Raw genomic sequence first — 26610 nt, 5'->3', positions numbered from 1 at the left:
TGACAGGTTTGGACAGAAAGTATAGTATCCTACATGTATTGTATCACTGAAACCAGATCATCATTATCTGCAGGACTAGTTATCAATTATTTTTTTCAACTTAGTTAGTTTCATCATTTCAATTTTATTCATAATACACATAAAACAGATATATTGAAAAGAATACATTTAAGGCCAGTCAGGAGGGTTGAGAAGGTACATGACCAGGCTCAAACATCCGCAGGCATATTAAACAACAGGACAATACAACATATAAATGCAGTTTATAAAGGAATACATCAATAATAATATATTATAAATTAGAAGTAATATTGCATAAAAAATGTATATGTACCAAAATACAAAGTTTGTACAATATAGTTACAGAGAGTTATTATTATTATTACACCTCATACATATTCATGAGATAATGACACCAATTCATTGGTCAATCGCAACTTGCCACAACCCAAGTAGATTGACCTATACCCAGTATGACCTATCTTACTGAACGATAGTTTTCCCCTATAATTAAAACATGATTGAAGCATTAATATGAGAAAACAAAATATAAAGTTGTTTCCCAAATTTCTGTTTTGAAGTTTTGACACACTGGACATGTTCTTATAGGTTTTAGGGTATCCGCATTCACACACACACCCCTACACCCCCAACACATACACGCATTATTAATGTACTTTGAAGGTTTTTTTTACAATGATACACCAAAACTAGCAGTAAGGCCAAAACTAAAAGATTGTTTGCTTGTACTCCACAACTTTTTCAGAATTGGGCCGGTCGGTCAGGATTTTTTTTATATATATTTTTTTTAAAGTTCATAGCCAAAACATGACTGTATGCCTTTAATTAGCTTAATAAATAGCCCAAATAGTTGTGAATTGGGACATTTCACTACTGTATTACCACTTCATTCGTGTTTTTAAAACAGTGTAGAAGTGTGTAGAAACTGTAAAAAAAACTTTTCAGGATGTCCAAAATGTTGAAAGAAAAAACAACTTTTTCTGGAATTTTCAAAATTAGTGTCGGTATTTATTTGTTCAGTAAAACAAAAAACAAAAAACTTTTTTCCAGATTTTCCAGATTAGGGTCGGTGGTGGAGGACAAGCAACCAATCTTTTTTTGGCCTAATTATCAAGTTATACTAAATTTTCAGCAAAGTGTACATTAGTAGTGTTGGGACTCTGCAGATGCTTCATATGGATTGCGACATTCACAGGATCTGGTACCAAGTCTTGCCGTGGATTGGGCAGTTGCTCAAAAAGTTTATCCCAAAATAAGAAGTTTGCTTCATCATAATGCAGCCAGTTCCTTTGGTTCCTGTACGTACTCGATCATGTTGTTCGGAATATCTTGCTGATCGAGATTCTGTAGCTGAATGATAATTATTGTGTCCATACGCTCCCTCATAGAATGCATCAGAGCGTGGTTAAACTCAAACTCTGTGCATCGTTCTCTATTGATGTAGTTCTGCGATAAAACGACAAGGATACGGTGAGATGCTCTCATCGCGTCCTCTATACTTTCTACCTCTACCGAGCCAGGTAAACCGTTGATTTCATGAATATATGTTTCATATCCATTTTCTTCCAATTTTGGCCGAAGTATATGCGTCAGAAAGTCAAGATCTAAGACATCGTAAGATATGAAAATGTCATACCTGTAGGAACCCTCACGTCGTCCAGGAGGTCGTTCGATGGGGCGTATACCTAGATACCGATACATAAGTGTGCGAATCAATTGGCGCTTCCGATACACCACAAAAGTAAAACTAACTCCGATTACTATGCTAGAAGTCATGCTGGTTACAGCTTTAATTACCACTTGAATGTTTTCCGCTGGTTCACGTCCTGGGCAATAAAATTCTTCATCAGACACATTTTGTAAAGGCCTGTGTACATCTTCACCAAGCACTTTATCACAGTATATAGTGAACCTCTCATCAGTGGGGTATTCGTACTTTGATTCATTCCCGAATAGGAACGTTGATAACCATCCTAAGGAACAATTGCAGTTCCACGTATTACCTTCCAACAATAACTGCACATCGTATGGGAAATTGTGAAAGATTCCTTCAGGTAAAGTAGTTAAACTGTTGTTGTTTATAAATAGTGTCTCTAAATCTGAATGCACAGTTTTAAAGATATCTTTTGGTAAAGAAGTAATTTGATTGTGTCCCAGATCAATTCTTTTCCATGTTTTTGCCATGAATGGAGAGTTCAGCCATCCTTTTGGTATGGTTTTGAACTTGTTGTGAGTCAGGAGAATAGTCGGTACTGTTGAAGGATAAGCAGTGTAGTCTTTGTCATATCTGGCGGGTGCCTGGGCAACCAGAACAAGCGGAAGTTCATGAAGATCATTCACACCCAAATTTAAAATAGTCAACTGGTTCGCGTAAAGAAATGGGTCCGGAAGGCGCTTCAACCTGTTGTAGCCAATGTTCAGTTTTTCTAGTCGTGCGAGATATTTGAAACTTCCTAGTTCTATGTTTGATATCATATTATCATGAAGATCAAGATCAATCAGTGAAATGAGATGTGTAAAATAAGTCATCTTGATTGAAACTAGCTTATTGAGTGAGAGATTTAAAAAAGACAAATTACCAAGACCTGCAAAGCCTTTGTCTTCAATTTCCGATATGTTATTTGCATACAGGACTAGAGATTGTAAGTTTACCAAATCTATAAACGAATTGGCAGGAATGCGATTCAGTTGGTTGGCTTGCAACTCCAAGCCACTAGATCCAGCGTAAATATCTGTTGGAATATTGGTTAGATTTCTCGATACACAGTCTGTTACGAATATATATGGTGTAGCTTGGAATATAGTAATGAGGTCATTTGTGAGTCCCCAACAGGAACAGTTTATCGGACTGTGGGAGGTATTATCACATAAAAAGTCAGTGAATGAAAGCACAGGCCATTGTACATCAGGGTACGATTTAGCGATTTCACCATGTGTTTTGTTACATACTAAAGAGAATGGGTCCAGAAATCGTTGATTGGCAAAATTTTGACTATATGGCCAATTGATTAGAGTTTGATCATATTCTACTGTGAGAATGTATCCCATATTGCAGTCACAATCCAATGGATTACCAGACATGCTGACGTTAACCACATAACTTGTGTGCAGATTGAGTAAAGGAAAAGTTTGGAAGTTGGACAGTAGATTGTTTGCAAGGTTGATACTCTGTAGCTTTTCAACATAATCGAATGTGGACTCGGATATGGATATGATTTGATTATTGCTCAGATCAACAGTTTCAAGTTGTTTAAGCCCATGGAAAAGCGCTTCCTCAATTTGATGAAGTAAGTTGAATGACAAGTCTACTATGCGGATATGAGGACACCAGCTAAAGGTATAGTATTCAGTGGTAGCAGTTACGGTGTATATATGATTATGGGAGAGGTATAATTCTTCGATAGCTCCTAATTCTTTGAAAAATTCAACTGAAAGGTGGGAGATTCGATTGAAAGACAAATCGAGAACTCGGACAGTTGGTGATCCTGTAAAATTGAGAAAAGCATCTGTGATTGCGTTACGTGATAAATTAATGAAGCTGAGAGAGGGAAGGTACTCAAAGAAGGCAGAAGAAATGTCTGATATGTCGTTATAAGCAAGTGAGATTGTTTCTATCGCGACTAGCCCGATATCATGTAGAGATGTATTGGCAAGGTCTGATAAGTTGTTGTTCTCCAAATCGAGCTCTCTGATTCCATGTACAAATGGGAGTGGCGACAAGTATAGCGCCCCCATATTGTTACCACTCAGGTCAAGGTGAGTCATGTTAGATGATGAGCATCCATATGCTGGAGTAGGGTTGGAAATGGTAGGTGCTGTTGTTTTCAAAGATGTAGACATTGTGCCTGGTTCTGGGGAAGACTGGGTTGTCAATTTGGAAGACTGCTGACCTTCAGGTGACCATGTTGACATTGCTGATGAGCTGGTTGCTTGTTTGTTGGACACTTCATATGCTTCAGTTGGGGTGTCAGATGTAGGGGGCAAGGTGGAAATATTTGTATCTGTATGTAGCAGAGTTGTAGTTGTCGCCCATGTAGCTGTTATCTTACCAATGTTTGTTGTCACTGGAGTGCTTGTACTTGCATCGTTAATCCAGGAATCTAGCCCAATATTATTGGTAAGATCAATGCTTTCTAAGACACACAGGTAATTGAATATGAAAGTATCAAATCCAGATAGGATGCCATCGGAAATCTCCAGAGTTTTCAGCTTGGTGAAATGACTGAGCTGAGAGGATGTGATTGCCTTTGTCATAGTCACATTACAAGATGCAAAGCTCAATGTTTCCAGAATCGAAGGGTAGGAAATCCTCTCAAGGAATTCTTGAAATTGTAGACTAGACTTCACATGTGCACCACAGTCAATGAACAGGTGCTTCACTGGTGGAAGAGGTATTGAAGAATTTGAAGAGAGGAATGTCGCGTTACAGTCTATTGCATCAAATACAATCAGCGTCATTGTTGTGGTGTCATCTGTGGTAGTACAGTTGCATCCTGGAAGACATGTGTCATCATCATACATGGGTGCTGAAGAACAGACTGGAGCCAGTAGGATTGCTGCTAAGATGAACAACTCCATGGTAGTCTACTGAGTCTGTGGATCTTGTTGTAAGGCAAGGTGTCCATTGAGATTAATGGTTAATATGGAGTTTGATGTAGTTTCTGAAATAAAGAGTGAATAATGCTGATTAATTAATGCATTTATGTTATTACAGTTCAGGGTACATTATATATTGCTGTTTGGAACATACCCTCACACCCCCTATAAATCTTCTTGAAGAGGTTCATTAGGTTCGTAGAAATTTTTACTATAAATGTCCTATTGTCAAAGCCAATTATATTTTACTGAGTTTTGAAAATTGTGGGCGATGGTCATCTTTGAAGTGATATTTTTCAATCCAAATTCTGTACATCAACAGAGGAGCTCCAGCAACCAGAAGTGGATCATATACCGTAAAAACTTGCTAGTTAGCATATGTGCTTACTAACGAGCGCTTTTGAAAACATGAAATTGTACCAAAGTCCAGTACTTTACTAACTGAGCTAATGGGGTTGAGACACACATTTGCAGTTTACTTGTTAATATATAACTATGTGTATCGATTATTTGCTCAAAACCCTTTATACTTTTGTTGGTGGGGCTCTTCATGCTTGCATGTTTTAAAAGTGCTCGATAGTAAGCACATATGCTAACTATCAAGTTTTTACGGTATTTGACTAAATTTATATATAGTATTAAGTTTTTCTTTTAAATTTTTAAGTTCAAATAATAATAATAAAGAATGGAGAATGCTGATTAATTAAGGCTGTTTAATTATTACAGGGTACACTATGTATTGCTGTTATGAACATACCCTCACCCATCCCCCACATGCATAACTATACAGACATGTGCAAAATCAACTGAAGTTAAACTTCATAACATTTTACTGCATGTATGTTCAATTAACTCAGACACACAATTTTAATCAATTATTTGAAAAGGTGATTTTTTTAGAGCCTGTAATCATGAAAGCAAAAGCCTTGTCATATTGCTACACTTGAACTTAAACAGAATTTTTAGCTTTAGAATTACAAATTTTATATCAAAATTTTTTCAATATTCTGGCATTGTTCAAAATAAATTCTGCAGTGTTTGGCTTGTGGTTTAAGTGGGTCACTGAACCATAAGTTAGTTGAAACTGTATTGTGACATCAGCTCCTGTAGAAAATGGTAAAACATAGTAAAAGGTCTTTTTTAATTTTAAAATTTAATAGAAAAGAATCGCTGCTTCTTTATTTTTTAGTAAAAATCCCCATTTGTGTGTGTGAATGTGTCAAAATGAAGCCAATTTGGGAAGCTCCATTCTGATTACAATTCTAATGACTTTGATTTTATTGACCTTCTTTATAGGCAAAATATTAAATTCTCGATCATGAGAGCAAACTTGGGTATGCACAGATATTTGCGTCGAGCGTACTACACAAAGACCGGCACTTACGACACAAACACAGCTTTTGAGAATTGACCAATCACACGATCGTTGCTAAGAAAGGTCAAGGCGCGATTGTGTTATTCTATGAAAAGTACACTGACGCAGAAGGTTCATCCTCTCATGATCGAGAATTGGTTATTTTGCCTATAACATCAGTTAATGCTGCAATTTTATATAGGCTATAAATCTCAATTCAAAAATGTCCAAACTTTTGGTATATTTAAATCATTTATCTTAATCAAACGCAATATTGAATGTGGTACCGCATTGCTAATTTGTTTCAGTGGAAGATATTAATCAATAATGGGTTAAACATGTACATGTAAAGCATGATATTTTGGCTGTATTAATTTTAGAAATTTCAACTGTTCGGAGCAGTTTTGCAGGCTCTTATATTCACAATTACAAACAACACGTCAAAGCCTATGGGTACAAACTATTTTTGTGGGCTTTAAAATTTGCAGTTCTGAAGTAAACTTCAAAAAGTGCATAAATAAAAACCCTGTACAGTAATGTATTTGGACCAATTGCCGAATAGGGTGCAACTCTACTAGTCTTATTACAAGACTGCCCTATCCCAACCTTAAACCCTAACCCTAAACTCCGTAAACGAGGACTGGACTCATGTCTAGCAAGTTGCACCCTAATTGTACCATGTATTTTGTTGAAATATCTCTTTTCAACTAGATGTATTGTGCATATTTATGGTAATTTTGTTTTTGAATAGGCCTTTGATTAAATTACAGGCATGAGAATTTTCAGTTTAAAAACTGAATTCAGTTTTTTTTATAGTTAAAATTTCCGCAACTTTATTTAATTTCAGCCCGTTTTTGGTACTTTTTGCCCAATTTCACGCACATTTTCAGTTTTTTTCAGTTATTTTTAGGAAGGTGCAGTCTCATGCCTGAAATTAGTATGATTTATGTGTTTTTGCTCCACAATATTTTTATTTTATGGTGTTCAATATATTGATACTTTAGATAAAGTACAATGGCAAAACAGTATACAAACAATTTTGCATTATACCTGTTTTATAAAACAGTCAAAAGTGTGTAAGGTTGTTGAATAAATAATACTTAGTTGCCATATTCAGACAGGCAAATCAACCTCTAGAGTTTTACCCTGATATATAATGATGTCAAAATAAAATCTGAAATCTAAGGTGGTCATAAAGTTTTGATCCAAGATAGGGGGTTGTAAAAATTGTTAGTCCGCAATGGGGGGGGGGTCATAAAAATTGACTCGGTCAACAACATATTCATGAACCCCTCCCCCAAGGAAATGACAAGAAAATCATTTTGGCAGTATTAGCTGAACTATACCAAAGTGTATTTCATTTCCTTGGACTATTTGTTATATTTAAATGATTTTTAAATATAAATGAAATAAACTTGTTTCTATATCTTACCTTTATTTTAAAGTTAACAGTTGCCATTCAAGGTACCGCTACATAGTAACAAGCTACAAGCATGCAGTCAGGTGTGTGTGCTGTGGTATACACAGTTGATATGCATGAATAAGGATATTGGTGGGACTACAGTATTTGGATTTACCCCTGATGTTACAGTAGAATGAATAACAACAACAACAACAACAACAAAAATTTATAAAGCACCAATATACAAAAAGTCAATTTTACAAAGGTGCTGGACAATAATTTAAACAATAATTACAAGGGAAATTTCTAGATGACATCATAATGCCAAGTTTAGATTTTGTTGATTTTATGTCAAAGGTGTTATAACCGAAGGCTGCCTTGTGCAATGGTGTAAATTTCTTCTTGATTTTTTTTTTTTGGGGGGGTGAAATAATGTCATGAAGTATAGTGAATCCAGCACATCTTTTGGTGGCAGAATAAGTTTATGGTAAAATGTGTGTGAAAATGTGTTGCCATATTCAGCTAAATGTGATGCGATCAAGCTAAATGAGTCTAATATCGATCAAAATCAAAATTCAGCTTTCAGTTTCAGTCTATGAGCCATTCTTAGAGCTTTATTTTGCTGAACACCCCATCATAATTAGATTTACGTTTGCACAGGACAAGAAAATACAAAGGAAGTTGAATAATATTATTGGCCATATTCCAGACATCTGACTCATTTTGCTTGATCACATCTCATGGTTAAATACCACTAATTATGTATTACACGTGTTTCAATGGGAAAATGCCTAATTTCGGGTGGAATTTTCTCATATTCAGAACTCTCACAGTTCAATGCCACCAATATCAGGTGAAACTATATGATTTAGATGCCAAATGATCAAAAATTCAACATAGGTTGACCTGAGACTTTTCTTGTTTTAACGCACTGAACCGTAAACACCTTAAAATGACAGTGCTCCCTCGAAGCTGAAAGTTACAATATGATAAGGCGACTATTTACTAAAAACCGAAGCCGTGCGTATGAATTTTGGTACTATTACATCAAAATGTCGTATAATGAGAGAAAATGTACCATTTTGAAGCATCAAACTCTAAAAAGTACTTTTTGGCTATATAACTTGATCAATTTCAGCGATTTTAATGCAGTCTTTTCAATGCCATGAAAACAAATAGTTCCTCATCGTATTTCAATGTATCGCCCAGGCCTATTTAGTGGTATTTAACCTATATAAGCACAAAGGTGCTCCAATCTCGGTAAAATGCCATGAATGTAAACATGGACATTTGCACTACATGTTTTAACAAGAAAATTTCTGGAAAACAGCATGACGAGTAAAATATCAATGATTTTCGGACACCCTGTATGATAACTGTTTCGCTGTTTTTGCTTCAACCTAGGACTATATGTGGAGCGTCGTATCTGTAGCCTGTCCTAGCACGATCAGATCAGATTAAGATTGATTTAGGGTTAGTGTTCGATATAGGCTTGCTGTTTAGTGTTAGAATTGTTGATTAGGGTCAGGTTCGCATTAGGAATAGGATTTTTATAGGGCTAGGGTCATGGATAGGGATAGAGATACGGCTAGGTCCGAGGGTTAGATATGGGTTTAAAATAGAGTTACAGATCAAGTTAGGGTTCCGGCTTGAGTTAGGATAGAGTGAGGCCACACAGGATGCTGTAGAGGCCCATAGACAACGTGTACACAAAGACTAGGTTTTATTTTACACGTGACTATAGGCCTTACCTATTTATGCGCCTTAAAGCTTAAGCAAAATGCCTAGCCTAGGCCTATACTGTATTTACACGTATAGGCCTATGTACGTTATTTACGGCAAGGAAATCACCAACAAAATGTGCATGTGGGTCTAATTAACAAAGTGGCATGTCTATATGATCATCAACATTGATTTTTCATCATCATTAAGCTTTCTATATGTATACGCATGCAAGCGAAGTTTGTTGAATTTAGAAGCCCTGAAATCACAGAAACCAGCCGTAAACCCAATACTAATGCCACAAGTCCCCCCCCTCAACCCGTTACTACATCAACGGGTTCTAAAAACATACCTTAGTAGTCGAAGAAGATGCACGCTTTCTTGCCAGGGCAAATACAGTTAAATATTGAGAAATGTAAGCCAAAAATAGCTAGAAAAGTCTCCATGACGAATATCAGATCCATAGAATTCAGTGTTTCTATAGGTTAAATACCACTAATTATGTATTACACGTGTTTCAATGGGAAAATGCCTAATTTCGGGTGGAATTTTCTCATATTCAGAACTCTCACAGTTCAATGCCACCAATATCAGGTGAAACTATATGATTTAGATGCCAAATGATCAAAAATTCAACATAGGTTGACCTGAGACTTTTCTTGTTTTAACGCACTGAACCGTAAACACCTTAAAATGACAGTGCTCCTCGAAGCTGAAAGTTACAATATGATAAGGCGACTATTTACTAAAAACCAAAGCCGTGCGTATGAATTTTGGTACTATTACATCAAAAATGTCGTATAATGAGAGAAAATGTACCATTTTGAAGCATCAAACTCTAAAAAGTACTTTTTGGCTATATAACTTGATCAATTTCAGCGATTTTAATGCAGTCTTTTGAATGCCATGAAAACAAATAGTTCCTCATCGTATTTCAATGTATCGCCCAGGCCTATTTAGTGGTATTTAACCTCATATGGTAAAATATGGTCGGAAAGTGGAACAAATTTGTGCATAGAGTGCAAAATTGACACTTTTTAAGGCTAAAGTGGCAAAATATGAGGTTAATTTGGGTTCTGAAAAGTTTTGTTACAGTTTCTACACACTTCTAAACTGTTTTAAAACATATGAATGAAATGGTATACAGTAGAGAAATACTGTGATTCACAACTATATGGGCTATTTATTAAGTTAATTAAATACAGTCATGACCTTTAAAAAGAAATATTTAAAAAAAATCCTGACCCAATTCTGAAAAAGTTGTGGAGGACAAGCAATCCTTTTTTTGGGGTGGCCTTGTAGGGAGAAGCACTATCATGACAAATAGTATCAAAAGCTCATGTCCATGAAATAAGCACACAATGACACATATTGATAACAAAATAACACAGGGCAGCAATTGTATATCTCATTTTGTGCTGTAACTCTTCATTTGTTGATTTCTAAAGAGGTCCGGAATCTTTTTGTTGTCAAAAGGTAGACAAGATAGCAAAGGTATCCGGGTCAAATTTTTGAACAAAACAGAAATTTGTTCCAGGATATGGACAGAGACATACAGGGTCAAAAAGGGGTGTCTAATGGAAAATTTGGGGTACCAGTTAAGGTGAAATTTATGGATGTTAGTACTTACTCCCATTCTAGTAAAATACAGCACTAATTTTTTTGGGATTAAAAAAATCCAGTTCTGCCAAATGAAACATAGCTCAATCCTAATCATTCATTTGGTACTAACTGGAGATAAAAGGAAAAGTTCATTATTTTGCAAATTTCTTGAAAAAAGAGCTGAACACATGCATTTTCTGCATGTTTTCTGACAATCAAGTCACAAAAATCAAAAACTTGAGCAAGTCTAAGCATTCAAAATTTTGAGTACATATTCCTTAATTTTCCTGTAATTTTCACTGTTTGTTTTATGGTTAGTTATAAGAATGAAACATGTCTTTTCCAAAAATTAGAATGCATAATTGAAGTTAGACTTGATGGTCAGCTGCCCACATCCTGTTGCAACCAAACTTGGGTCAAAGAACCCCTATGACAACCAGGGTTGCCAAAAGATTTCAGCCCAAATCGCGGTCAAATAATCGAAAAGTCACCCAATTTTTCTCTTAACCATTGGTTTCTATGGGGCAGGAAACTAGCGGAAGTCGCGGGAGCCAATGTTGAAAAGTCGCCCAATTTTTTTCTTAACTATTGTTTTCTATGGGACCGGAAATTGTCAAAAGTCGCGGAAAAATCTTTCAAAAGTCGCCCAATTGGGCTACCAAATCGCTGGGTTTGGCAACCCTGATGACAACCTTCACCTATTGGCAGTCTTCAGGGTCATATTCATAGGTCAAAGGTCATTTGAGGTCAACTTGTACAATACCTTTCTGTCATACTTTTGGTTAAAATAAATCAAATTTGGTCAATCTGGTCTCATGCAGAGTTTTACTCATATTCCAACCAAACTTAGGTCATAGCTGCATTATGGGAACCCTCATCTATTGGTGGTTTCATGGTCATATACTGATGAGGTCAAAGGTCATTTGAGGTCAACTTATAAATAGGTTGAAAAACAAAATCTGGTCTCACATGAACAGTTTACATCCAATTGCCACCATTATTATGTTTTGATGAATCCAAGTGTGTCAAAATATTGGATCCGAAACATAATAATGATAAAATTGGATGCTTTACACCCAATATTTATTGGTCTTGCTAGGAGTATAAAATATTGGATGAGACGTAGTTCGATCAATAAATATGGGCTCAATCGATCTAATTTTATAACAAACTTGAGCCAAATCTGAAATTTTGGCAAAAAGCAGGCTTCTTTATGTTTTTTTTTTTTTTTGAAAATTCAGCATTTTTGGACCATTTTTGGTTGGTTAAATTTGGAGAAAAAAAATGAGCAATATTTGCCCAAATTTGACCTCACAGATGAATTCATCAAGTTGTTACCATTCTAAAAATGTATACTTTTTATATTTTTTAGACCAACAATTTAGCAGTTATGAGGCCCGAAAGTTTCCATAATTCCAGGGTTAAGACCGCCTTTAAATGCTTCCTTAATCTAAGTTCTGCTCTTATTTTTCTTTTGCATAGTTACAAGATGGTCAAGAACAGCTACACCAGCTGCAAACCAAATTTTCCGAGGTACACGGCCAGCATAAAGAAGCAATGGAACAACTAGGGGAAAGAGCGAAAATTGCTGCTAAGCTTCAAAATGAACTAACAAGAGCGGATCAACAGAACCAATCCTTGTCGGAGGAGCTCAGAATGTACGAAGACAAGCTGCGCAAACTGAGGAACGAAGTTCAAGATATAAATCGACAGAGCCATGAAGAAGTACGGAATTACGAGTCACGTTATTCGGACTTGAGCGGCAAATTATCGTCAACAAATGATAAGCACAGGAAGTCATTGCAGGAGGTTACAATGAGGGAAGAGCAGATTGTGGTGCTTAAGGTGGAGGTAGCATCCTTGAAAGAGAAAGCTAGACAACGAAATGAGGAGGTAGGCTAATCGGAAGCATGTATATCCATTTGGCTTCCTAAAGGCAGTGACATCATAACTTTGTCACAGTTACTTTGTATGTGTACATTATGCACTTCCTTTGTTTGCGTCTGTAAATATGCATGCAATATAATACTGTACCAATTACGCATGCAGTTTAATATCATGCACACTGGACCATGCACTGACGTCACTGTCTTGAGGAAGTCATGTGGGGGTCAAAGTGTATAGGGGTCAAAGGGGTATACTTCATCTTGGTGTGTCAGATTGGATAAGTTAACAAATTTCTAATCATTATATTTGCAGTATTTTTGATGCAGACAGTAATATACATTGAAACAGCAGGTTAGGGTCACCAGTAAGTTCCATCAGTGTTTCACAATGGTTCAATTAAATTCAGTATAACTTTCTTAATGAAAAGAACACAACGTTTATAATAAAATGTTTTACATCTGTAAAGAAAGCCAAGTATTTTTTCCCTTGGAAAAGCCCAGTGCACTTGTGCAGTGCTGTGTGAGGTCCGTATGCACAAAGCAAGTCTGAAGAATGGAGGTTGGACTCAGGGAGGAATCCTACTCTTTTCTTTTCATCCTTTATTCCTAGCAAAGTCCAAAAGTTAAGCTGCAGCCATCTAATATAAAGCTACATGTACTTGCCCTTCACAGGATCTAAAATTATATAGAAAAGGGTTGTAAATACTCAAGACTTCCTTCTCCTAAGTGTAATCTCCGTGGTTAGATCAGGTCTAATTTGACCTGGTCTAATTTGTTTTGTGCATACCGACCTGAGGGTTTGCGTGTTCCAACGTTTGAAAATATAAAATGTTGTTATGTATGTTTTCTAGTCCCTCACCCTGCCCCCAATAAATAAAGAACTTTTCTGCCATATTTGTATATTATCAGCATAAATCTTTTCTTTTGTCAGAACGATCAGCTTCACCGAGGTTTAGCGGACATACAGCAGAAATACCAGGATGCAGCAAACGAACGAGACAGGTTACGAACATCTCTGAAAGAGGCCAGGGCTAATGGAGAGAAATTACATGAAGAAAGTGAACTGGTAGTCAGTAATGTTAATACCTGGGTACAGGAACAAAAACAAGCCAATGAGAAACTAGGAGCTAAGATACGTGAACAGAGCCAGGTGATTAGGAAAATGACTGTTGAGAAAGAGTGAGTATTTTAGTTTAGTGTTGTAAAATAAATTCAGATAATAATTGTTATTTTGCTTGTCAAACCCAGAAATAATACTCACGGCTTGAGCTTTCGCCATCTTGGCTGATGGCTTGATCACAAGTGTTTGTTGTGATCTGATCCACTATGTTTCATGCGGAGATTGGATGCACTCTCACTCCCAGGATTGAAGGTTGGTTTTAGCAGTGGATCCCTTCAACCCTGGGAGTGAGAGTACATCCAACCTCCGCGGGAAACGCAGTGGACCAGATCACAACAGACACTTGTGATCAAGCCATCAGCCAAGATGGCGAAAGCTCAAGCCATGAGTAATATTTCTGGGTTTGACAAGCAAAATAAGAAATACAGGGTGTATCAAAATGATTTGTACCGTCAATTTTCAGTGATTATGGACAGGACTGCCACATCACAATGCAACATAGGATGCACCTAATTTGTAGAAAAATAATCATGTTACTGTGATCCAAAGCTGCATTTGGAAGCAGCAGGCTTGTCAATAAACATGAAAACAGATGGGTACCAATCATTTTGATACAGCCTGTAGTATGTTCTACAACCCTACTAATGCATCTGTTTACTAAATTCAGATAAGTTTTTCACTATTATGCACACTGTGCAATGCACAGTGTGCAATATATGCACAGTGTACTTAGTACCTAAGTACTAAGTACTAAGTACTTACTGTGCATTGCACAGTAAGTACTTAGTACTCCCAAAACTTGGACAATAAGTAAATTATATTCTTGCTTCCTGAAGTAGTGTCCAGGTGAGTTTTTTCTGTTTTGTTTTGTGTGTTTGTGTGTTTTGTGAGGCTCCATACCTTAAAAGTTCTGAAGTTCAGACTTTTAGACATTTTGTGCTAACACACTACCATTTTCAAATGGAGCTTAAGTTAATCACCCATCCAGACTATAGAAGGGGTGGGACTTCGCCTCTTCTACATGCACGATGATCATCAGTACATGCCTCAGTAGCTCTAACTTCAGACTCTTCAGATATTTATCTACATGTATACACCAAAGAGAAGAAAAATCCCTGAGGTACAGTCTACACCCCTTGGTAAAGTTGCATGGTTGCCCACTTGTATTTAAAGTGTATCTATAAAATTGTGAATTATCCACCCTCGTAAATATATTCTTCTTTTCTTTTTTATTCTCAGCCAAATGGTAGAGAACAGCGAATCTGTACAAACGATGGTTAATAAAATGAAACTTGAGAATGAGGAGTTGAGGATAGCAGGAGAGAGATACAAAGCCTTACAGAGTCACTCATCACATCAACAAGCCTTGTTACACCAACTGAAAAACAGACTAGAAGAACATGAGTAAGTCAAAAATAAGTTGAGTGTACCCCATATGAATCTCCAGATATCTGTTCACAAGGTATTTTGCTTGATACGCATAAATTATGCAAATTAGGTACTTAATTACCATATTTTGCGCTGAAAATCTAATCAAATCGAGAACCTCTGGCCGCTACTACCCACCAAGTTACATCACTGTACCCCACGGATCTCCAGATAATCTGTTCACAAGGTATCTTGCTTGATAGGCATAAATTAGTCAAATTAGTTACTTAATTACCATATTTTACTATATATAAAATATTAACAATTTGATACACTTTTGATATACCTCTAACCACCCAAAATGAACCAAGTCCTATTTAATATACTTTTGATATACGTCTAGCCACCAAAAATGAACTCAGTACACTTTACATACACTAAAAAGCAGTGCAAAATATAAGTAAGTTCAAATACATTTTTGATACAGTTAGGTGGTATTTGATACAGTTTTGATACCCTATATTTTCAGTTGATACATTTTCAATACACCCTTCATATATCAAAACTATATCAAATTTGCAAAGTAAATTTAAACTTACTGGACTGTACCAAATTGCTATTTGATATAGTTTTAATACAATTTGATACACTTTTAATACACTTCTTGTTGTATAGAATTTTTGCTAGGGTGGGGTTAATTAATCATTTTTAATCTTTGTTATGATGTTTCATTAGTGTGTTATTGATTGTAATACCTGTGAATTTTGAGACTTTGACAGATGGCTGCTTGTTTGTAAACAGTATGGATGAATAGCACTAAATTAGCACTTGAATTAAACAATTAAGAGCAAAATAAGGGGAGACACATTTGTCCACGCCCAAATTTGAGCAATATAAACACTTTGGATGAAAAGCACTAATTAGCACTTGAATTAAACAGTTAAGGGCAGAACAAGGGGAGACACATTCGTCCACGCCCAAATTTGAGCAATATAAACACTTTGGATGAAAAGCACTAATTAGCACTTGAATTAAACAGTTAAGGGCAGAACAAGGGGAGACACATTCGTCCACGCCCAAATTTGAGCAATATAAACACTATGGATGAAAAGCACTAATTAGCACTTGAATTAAACAGTTAAGGGCAGAACAAGGGGAGACACATTCGTCCACGCCCAAATTTGAGCAATATAAACACTTTGGATGAAAAGCACTAATTAGCACTTGAATTAAACAGTTAAGGGCAAAACAAGGGGAGACACATTCGTCCACGCCCAAATTTGAGCAATATAAACACTATGGATGAATAGCACTACTTAGCACTTGAATTAGACAATTAAGGGCAGAACGAAGGGAGATGCATTCGTCCATGCCCAAATTTGAGACATTACGTTTTGTTACCTGGAGAGATTTGATCATGTCTCACCGCCTTTTTCAACCAAATTGACAGTAATAACTCTTGTAGTGAGGGATCAACATTTAACCACAAATTGCCTCAGGCAAAATTCACTTCCTGGGAACCAAATACCACAGAAGGTCATTTTTATGTAACTCATTGACCCATTTGTGTTATATACTATAATGACATTCTTGTGATCTGGTCAACTCATTGACAGATACAAACCTCAGGAGGGAATTCAATTTTTGATCAATGCTCTCCATGTAGTGAAACATAATGATTTCTTGATACTTATGAACACTAAGATGTATTCTTTCACTTGAAACTGATGAAATACAACTTGTTAATATTTCCTCCCATTTAAGATTTATTTCACTCTTTTCAACACTAAAAAGTCACATGGCTCAAGACAGCTTAGTAAATTGGCAGGAAATAATGAGTCAGGAATGTGCGAATGTGAAATATTGTGATTAGCCTAAGCAGGTTTTGTATTAGCCTAAACAGGTTTTGTATTAGCCTAAACAAGTTTTGTATTAGCCTAAACAGGTTTTGTATTAGCCTAAACAGGTTTTGTATTGACCTAAACAGGTTTGGTATTAGCCTAACCAGGTTTTGTATTAGCCTAATCATGTCTTGTATTAGCCTAAACAGGTTTTATATTAGCCTAATCATGTCTTGTATTAGCCTAAACAGGTTTTATATTAGCCTAACCTGGTTTTGTATTATCCTAACCAGGTTTTGTATTTGCCAAAACAGCTTTTGTATTAGCCTAAACAGGTTTTGTATCAGCCTAAACATGTATCAGCCTATACAGGTGTTGTATAAGCATATCCTGGTTTTGTATTATCCTAACCAGGTTTTGTATTAGCCTAAACAGGTTTTGTATTAGCCTAAACAGGTTTTGTATTAGCCTAAACAGGTTTTGTATTAGCCTAAACAGGTTTTGTATTAGCCTAAACAGGTTTTGTATTAGCCAGAACTATTGATTGTTACTTCTTTGTCTAAAATAATTTTTAAATAACATTTCATGATAAAGTGGGCAATCAAAATGTTATTATCACACATACCAAAATAGAAGTGCAAAATGGCCACACCTAAATTAGCTAACTGGATTGAATCGTACTTTAACCCCATGAGAACTACCTGCCTATTGGTCAAAAAAAAAATTTCATTATCAATTGGACCAATCAGTAACATTGTTAGAATAATTTCACCACGCAAAAAAATACGGAAGAATTATTTGCAAAGCTCCATTCTGATTGGTGATTAAGGATCATGTAATTGACCAATCAGAGGCAATGTTAGATCGGCAGGTAGTGCCCATGGGGTTAACAATCTGTAAGAAAATGTTAACTTTTTTATTCCATACATAATAAACATGACTCTGTGTTCATTTATAATTATACAGAACTGACCAAGAAAAGGAAATCTCAGAAAAGATGTCTGCCATTGAAGATTTGCATGGTCGTCTGAAAAATAACGTAGACTCAATCCAGCAATTAAATGAGCAACTCAAGGCAGTCAATAGAGAAAATGTTATGCTGAAAGGAGAGGTTGAGAGGGAGAGGGCTGCTAGACATAGGCTAGATATCCAACTTGAAAACTCCAGGTCAGAAACAATAGGCAACATACAAAGACAGGTTGGTATTGAATTTGCAAATCAGGATAATATTATATTCTTGTTGCGCTATTCCATTTAAAATCAATACTACCCCTGTGGAAGATTTTGGAAATATATCCCACAGGAGGAGCATGAATTTCAAATGGAATGAACACATTAGGCAGCTCCATTTGAATTTTATACACCATCTAAGAAAGATTCAATCTGACTCTTTCACAGAGGGAGGGTGTGTTTCAAATGGAGCTGCCTAATGTGTACATGTACATTCCATTTGAAATTCATACTCCCCCTGTGGAAGATATTTCCAAAATTTTCCACAGAGTAGTGTGGATTTGAAATGGAATGGCCCATTTGCTCCTTCCAAGACGTTTTTTTAATTATTAGCCAAGTATTAGAATTTAAAAAATCCTAATGTCTCATTCAAATATTTGTGGAACTCAACCCATATATAATGACTAATATGTGACGTGTCATGTCAAAAGCAGACACTTTTGGGCAGGATCGTAAATGGAGAAATAGCCAAAAATCTGCCCGGGTGATTTTTTTCACAATTTGGGTTTGTTGCGAATTTGTGATGTTATTAATGTTTAAAATCTTTTCTTATAGTATCAGACCTTAATATAACTGGCATCTTGTAATTTTTGAGACATTTTTCAAGGTAATTCCTACTCTCAACATTGTCAATAATATTTTTAAAGGCCGATATCTCAATTTCCAATTTTATATTACCATAACTTACGAACTCATTATCTTCGCTTAGGAATGTCCGATTTCATTGGGGAAATGGCGTTATGGAGCAAAATATCTCTATATTTAAGATATGTAAAAACCTCAAAATTTATAACCTGCCCAAAAGTGTCTGATTTTGACATGACACGTCACATATATATAAGAACTTCTGTGATCTAAATCATCACAATTCGACACAGTTCTTTACACATGGGCAACTATTGAGCCCCCCCCCTTGGAACTCTTGCTATTATTATATCAGTATGGTTATGCACTCATAGAATGACCTTTGAATTAAACAAGTACAGAAACTCATTCTTGGGGTTCAAAGTTTGTGCTATGGAAGATTACTGAACTATGCCATTAGAAATTAGAACATAAATTTGAATATGTGAATATTGAAATAACCTATTGAATACCCGGGTACTCCCAGTGAGAGGAGATTGTCATGAAATGGGCATACATATAGAGTTAACTTTTAAAATGCTCTTGATGGAAGTTGTGCTGGTTTCATACTTTGTTCTGCTTGCCGCTGACCCTTCATCATGCTGCTTGCACTTTTCTAAAAGCAGAGCTTCACGCCGCTGAGCAGCAGCAGCATGACTCTGAAAGCCAATGTTGGTATTCTGCACGGCCAATAATCATATCCTGTTCTCATACATCAGAGTGGCATTGATCCTGAGTTGATTTGAATTCAACTCCTAGCGATCTGCCGCTGTGGACAAAGGGGTGGAGTGATTGATATATTGGATTGCCACTGGTCACCACTTTTTTCTGGCGTGACTGCGTAGTGAAAATTGTTGGGAGAGCGGCAAGCGGCAGGAAAGTATGAAACCAGCATTACTCCAATCGCATGTTATCACATCCATCACATTTCATGTTATTCACCCATAGGGTCACACACCACGTCATAATCATCAGTCATTACACAACGGCATCACATCCAGACATACATCACATTATGAGTCTACTGCTGGTTTATCAGATTCATCACATGGGATGTTCCGGGATAGAGGCTTATCACAGTCACTACCTAGTGATCCTGTAAGTATACATCAAAGTGCATTTTCCCTATATCCCATTCCTTGGGGTAATGTACTTCTATTCACTGTAGAAGTGATGATGTAATAGGATTAACTACTATAGCAGTAGGTTTAAATAAATCAGGTTGCACTCATAACCTGATGTGTACGCCTGTAATCATAGATTGAATACAATACTGCTCTTTTCAAAGATACTAATCTTACAGGTGCTAGTGATCAGCAGGATATGAATATTCTATAGAATTAAGATCCAGGTGTTTGTCCCTTTTGACATTGACATCTATGGTTCAATGCAGAGGTATCACATAAACGTATTTGTGCAGTGCGATATATTCAAAAGTTCTTTAAACCTATTGCTACAGTTTGTCCACTCTGAAGTACAAAGTGACAACACGTGCGTATACAGCGCGCAGTACTGCGTCTCTGCTGCAGGTATGCGTGACTTCAAAGTCGGCACAATGTGTGTGTTCGCGTCGGTACTTTGTACTTCAGAGCAGACTGACTGTATGTTAGTTAATCCTGTTACATCATCACTTCTACGGTGAATTGGCGATCTTCCTATGTTCGTACATGTTCCAATGTCATGTGGGACTCACTTGCTTACATGCATTCAACCTTGTGGATAGAGTATATCATACCCTGCAATTGTACATAATGGAATATAATTTTTGTGGTAGGGTGTGCGGGTGTGAGGTGAAAAATCAAGTGTATTTTCTTTTTTCCCTTCAGGTTTGGTATATTGTATTTTTTTTTCATTTTGTGTATCTTTTGTGTATCTGTGTTTATATATTTAGGCCCTTCTTTTAAGTGTTTCAGGGGGCACAACATTTTACAGGCTTCTGCTTCTCGTTGTGTCTCCTCCATCGTTTTTTATCATGTTTTGTTTTTTGTATGTTTTAATTTTGATGGAAATAAATTTGATTGATTGATTGATTGATTGATATAAGGTAAAATATCCATTGCCACCTTGGACTGTGCTGCTTTGCTCTCTTGCCATTTGACACATATGATCATTGGGTACATGCAGTCTTGGTGCTTGACATAAGCCAAAGACTTCTAAGGGCCATTCGGGCCCCCAAGATTGAAATTTATGGGCCCTCATCAATTTTCACAGACCCAAACTGAAATTGTAAAATGTGAATGTTACACTGGTCCACATTCTGACGCTTCAGATTAACAAATAACAGGTACTGCCCGGGGGGGCATCAAAATTTTTGGCGGGTATGGAAGCTGCGAAATCCAAAAGGGGGGTCTTTCCCGGGGGCCCTCCTCGTTTGGTCATTTGGGTTAAGGGCCCCCCCCCCCCCCGGTACTGCCATGTATTGATGTTAAAGTCCGCACTGAGTCCGTCTGACTTTGGTGACAAAATTTCACAGGGTAACGTGTCAGAAGGCCCGCAATAATTTTCAGGTATGATAAATTTGCTTGTTTGCATTAACGTGGCAACCCAAAAGGTTTTTAGTCCAGAAACAATACTTTTCAAAGACAAAAATAATATTTTTATCTTTTCTAAAATTTCAATTATCTGAATTCCAGTTTAATTTATTTTCTTCAAAGAATTGTCACTTAATAGCTTTTTCTTGTACAGCCCTTAAGTAACATCAAATTTTGCAGTAACTTTCATGATATTTGATATTCAAATGTTGACAAACTTATTTTATTTTACAGGATAACGATATGTCCAATTTCTTTGCTCTTTGACAGATGCGTACAGCCATCAATGGTGCTGCTGCAGAGGCAGGGGTGTCTGATCCCAATGCCCTTGACAAAGCATACTGGATACAGAGGGTAGGGGAACTATCTGTGCAGTTACAACAGAGCAGTGATTACTGGTCTGATAAGGTACGCGGTCTGTCAACGCAGCTACAAAGGGCGCAGACACCGTCCCCTCATAAATGAAGCCTAAAAACGGAACAGCAACTATTTGCTGAGGGAAGATTGATACCAATGCAGCTGTAGCAAGCAGAAACACATTTCCCTATTATGGTGATTACAACAGAGACTCAGTAGCAAGTAAGTTTTCAAGGCAGTTTTAGAAGGCAGGATCAGCGACTGCTGGTCAGATAAAGTACGCGATCTGTCAACGCAGCTACAGAGGGCGCAGACATCGTTGCCTCATAAATGAAGCCTAAAAACAGCAACTATTTCCTGATGAGGGAAGAATGGTTTATCAATGCAGCTGTAGGGAGTAGATACACCCTTACCCTATAGGGTTAGGGTTAAGGTATGACTATTTCAACAGAGCAGAGACTCAGTAGCAAGTAACAACTGAGCAGCGATTACTGGCCAGATAAGGTAAGCGATCTGTCAACACATCTACAGAGGACGTAGACGCCATCGCCTCCTAAATGAAGCCTAAAAACAGAGCTGCAACTATTTGCTGATGAGGGAAGAATGATACCAATGCAGCTGTAGGGAGTAGATACACCCTTGCCCTATAGGGTTAGGGTTAAGGTATGACTATTTCAACAGAGCATAGACTCAGTATAGCAAGTGAGTTTGCAAGGTAGCTTTAGAGGGCAGGATCGTCCTTTGTCCCATATGTGAAAATTACAACAGAGCAGAGACTGTCAGTTTGAAACAGTCTGATTTTTCTTCAAGGCAGCTTTGGAGGACAGTAATGCCCTTGCCCTATGATATGTGTGAAAATCATGACAGGTTTTGCCTCACCATATGTGTGCAAATTATAATACAGCAGAGACTATTGGTTTGAAATAGAATGTGAGTTTTCAAGGCAGCTATAAAGGACAAGAACGCCATCACCCTTCATGCAAAGCAAGAACATTAATATGGATAAAATAAGATTTTAGCATGCAAATAATTTCCCCAAATGTGTTTTTTTGGCATAATGAATGACAAGAAGCGAAGGGTCATTTGCAGGACAATTTTAGTCCAGTGGAGGGTTTCTGTTTCATGATTATGTCATTACTCAGATACTGCAGTCCCTCAATATGAAAGCATTTGTAGACATACAGACAGATGTCTTAACTTGAATGCTCTCTGATGGGCAACCAGTGCATATGAGTGGAGATGGGCTGTCATGTTTCAAAGCAGAAAAGTTCAGCTTAATATCCTGAAGCAAGGCCCTCTGACTTGCTTCAGGCCTCTGCTCTGGACCACCAACAAGAGTCCGAAAGGTGACTCCATGGACGTGCACTTAATTATTTAGTCAGGATTGTATCCAGGAATCGGTGCTTGTATGTAGGTTCTTTTACATGGAATTGCCTTGACTTTATGATGCCTAATTAATTAAACCTTTGTTGAAGCTATGTCCATTGTCCATGCGTGCAATAAAACTAAACAATGGACCTCCACTTTATTAGTTGTGATTGTTAGTCAGGATCATATCCCGGAATCAGCACTTGTACCTGAGTTCTTATTCATGGACTTGCCTTGACTTTATGATGCCTAATTAATTAAACCTTTGTTGAAGCTATGTCCATGCATACAATGAAAGAAAGTGACAACCAAAACAATTGGCAACAATTAGCGTGGGTGATGACACAAGTTCGTACGGTAATGCTTTGCCTACACAATGCCTAATTACTTAAACCTTAATTGAAGCTATGTAAACGCATGTAGTGAAACAAAGCAATTAGCATGGGTAATGACATATGTGCGTCATGCCTTGCCTATATAATGTCTAATTACTTATAACACAATAATGTATGAATTGCATAAAAAATAGATTCCTATTTAAATGTATCACATTGCCCCCTTTTAATTTCCAGTCAAACAAATGAGGTAAAACAAAGAAAATAGCTATTTCATTCCAGTGCCTACAAGTGTATTAGCTCGTCGATCATATTATTATCATGATTATTGGCGGAGCTTCATGCAGCTTGGATGTACAACCAAGACGTAAGATGAATACTGATATGCACACAGTTTATACATTAAGACGAATAGCGATCTGCACACAGTTTATATGTCAAGGATTCAATGACTCTGAAATAATGAAGTTGCAGATAAATACTGCCAAATAACTTAATTCCTCAAGAATTTGTGTCTTTTTTATTTGTCCCATTTTTCGGAACCTTAACTTTGCAAATCCCTAAATATGTCATTTAGAACATCCATTGATTCCAAAAGTTGATGATCAAGAGAAGTAGATTAATTTTCAAGATAATAGTTTTAGTTGGTGGGCAATGCAGGTGACAAAGGACATCGCTCTGGAGTTGAATTGATTAACTCAGTAAAGCAACATCACTTTGTTTGTAAAAGCATGGTTATCGATCGATCAGGACGACACTTTGAAAATGGAAGTGAATAAAGAGCATTTTGTTCAGATTTCAAAGTTTTCATAGTAAACATTCCAAGAAAAAAATAGCGTTTTCCATACAGTTTCGGCAATCCAGTCTGTTGCCTTTCTCAATGGTATATGCCAATTGATCCTTTGTTGCATTTTGTGCAATTCGCTTTTCTGTCAAAGTGATGGAGTATAGATGAGTTAACCTATGATGTCACATGTTTACATTCAGACCGCCCTCTGTTGTTTAATGCCAGGCAAAATAACACAGGAGTGTCTATGGCAGACCACATAAATCTCTTCAAACCCAACTTTTAAAAACCTTTGAAGTTTTGTGTGATATTATGTATATAGCTTGATGCATTTGTACACAAGTTTGATAACATTTTTAGTAGTATTTGCTTTACAACCAAAGTTAATGAAAAAAAATCAACTTCTTCCATGTAAACTATAGTGTTTTTGCCTGTCAGTTTTGATCGCAGATCAACAGAGGGCGTATCAAATGTAAACACATGTCAACTCATCTATAAATTCAGGTTAAGTGTGTATTGGGCTATTCCAGTTGAAATCCACACTACCCCTGTGGAAGATTTTGGAAATATCTTCCACAGGGGGAGTTGGTTTTTCAAATGTAACTAGTCAAGGTGAAACATTTTGAAACCCATACTCCCTCTGTATTATGGCTTTACCTATATTTTTCCACACCTGTAGTGAGTATTTCAAATGAAGTTACCCAATTGTCTATTCTATTCAAAACTCATACTCCCTCTTTGGAAGACTTTAGTTAAATCTTCCACAGGGGTGGTTTGGATTTTAAATGGAATGGCCCATTATTGTGTAAATTATTTTGAAAGTCTCATTGAAAGTTCCAATATAATTGGGAAGCCCTATTGATGAGCTTAAATCTGATTGACAGCCCCTTTTGTGGAACATTATTATTTAATGAGCTGCAGACTTATAAAACAGACGGAACTTAGCCAGTTCTAGAAGATTTGCATGCAACAGGAAAAAGCAATGGTACATGTAGAAAAGCATTTACAGTTTTAGAGAGTACAGATGTGCTTTTTTGATATGAGCAAGTTGTCCCATTTCTGAAAATAGAAGAAAACAAAAAACAAAATGGAAGTGATATTATTACATCAGTACTACATATGTGTGTTGTTTTGTACTATATTTTTGTACATTTTAGTGTGTGCTGTGATGTTACGTAGGTGTGCTTTTGTTTTGGTAAAATACTTTTATATTTTGTAAAGCAATTTTTTCCAACATTTGATAGCCAGTAATGAAGTGTGCTGTGGAATGATTTGCATTACCATAATATACATTCCTTAAATATTTGAAATGATGAAAGTAACAAGAAAATCAGATTCATTTTCAATTGTGATTACAAAATTAGAATTTGTCAACATTGAAAGTAGTAAGTTTTATTCATGAATCTCTATGGAGACAGTTACAACCAGTGTGTTGTGAGCTGTTGTGAAAGGACCTACACATCAAGTTATAAAAGTTTGATGGAAATATTTTAAAATACAATGAGCACAATAAATAAGGTAGCAGTTCATAAATTATGAATTATGACCTTGCAACCAAAATAAGATTTAATTTAAAAAATCAAGGTGACCACAATGACCGCAAGGATGTTCTTATTCAATTTGATATATTAGTGAGGGCAAATAAAGAAACTAAAACTGATCGAAGGTACAGATTAAAAAGTTGCACCTCAATTGGTCTGTGCACATGCAGTGGCGTAGCCAGCACTTTGGCAGGCGGTGGGCAAAAAGGGGGGGGGGGGGCAAGGCACCTGTCAAGGGGGCAAACTTTGACAAAAATGGACTAAAAAGTACAAAAAATGCCTAAAATCTTAATTAAACAGGGAGGCTACGCCACTTTGCACATGACAATAACCTTATTCAACATGTTCCATAATGTTGAGTGCCAATGGGGCTTGCTACAGTAAATGACAGACAGAAAGTGAAAGCTCATGACATGCATGATGTGTACAAACCAACTGGGTTGCAACTTTTGAATTTGCATCTTCCCTCGGTTTTAGTTTCATAACTCGGTTATTGCTGTATCATTTGCCATCACTTGACTCAAATTTAAAGAAAACATCATTATGAACATCTTGATTTTCGAATAGTTATAAGGTCAGATAGGTCAAGATTCATAAATTGATACCTTATTTATTGGGCTGATTGTTTTACAAATTAATTGTTAAGGCGAGTCGGTGCACGGCCACATTTTTCCTGTTTTAGTAGTATTTTGCTTAAATAATGCAGTTTATTTCTGCAGGGAGTACATTGATTTTATAGGAAATGGAGTCAAGGAAGCAACTGATCACATTTATATTTCCATATGTATTGCATTTATTGAGTTATGACAAAAAAATAAGACAAAACAAAAGTTTTTGATATTTTCTTGGTTATTTCCCCTCTCCAGAATAAATCATGCTCATGGGAAAAATAAAATGCATTACAATGAGACTTGTGATCTCACGT

The 26610-nt window shown here is 36.5% G+C and overlaps 1 protein-coding gene across 1 annotated transcript in view; it reads left to right on the top strand.

The window, feature by feature from the left end:
- The window catches only part of LOC140136050 (uncharacterized), a 163705-nt gene extending 137825 nt beyond the window's left edge, over window positions 1–25880 (top strand). The window contains exons 39-44 of the mRNA XM_072157753.1: window positions 12180–12590; window positions 13515–13762; window positions 14943–15107; window positions 17879–18110; window positions 19715–19864; window positions 21568–25880. Coding sequence (XP_072013854.1) covers window positions 12180–12590; window positions 13515–13762; window positions 14943–15107; window positions 17879–18110; window positions 19715–19864; window positions 21568–21762 — 1401 coding nt within the window. The 3' untranslated portion in view covers window positions 21763–25880. The remainder of the gene's footprint in view (window positions 1–12179; window positions 12591–13514; window positions 13763–14942; window positions 15108–17878; window positions 18111–19714; window positions 19865–21567) is intronic.
- Window positions 25881–26610: the final 730 nt, after the last annotated feature.

Source organism: Amphiura filiformis, chromosome 16, assembly GCF_039555335.1.
Source record: "Amphiura filiformis chromosome 16, Afil_fr2py, whole genome shotgun sequence".
NCBI lineage: Eukaryota > Metazoa > Echinodermata > Ophiuroidea > Amphilepidida > Amphiuridae > Amphiura > Amphiura filiformis.
Note: the sequence above shows the minus strand (reverse complement) of the source record. Positions and strands in the feature narration are given on the sequence as shown.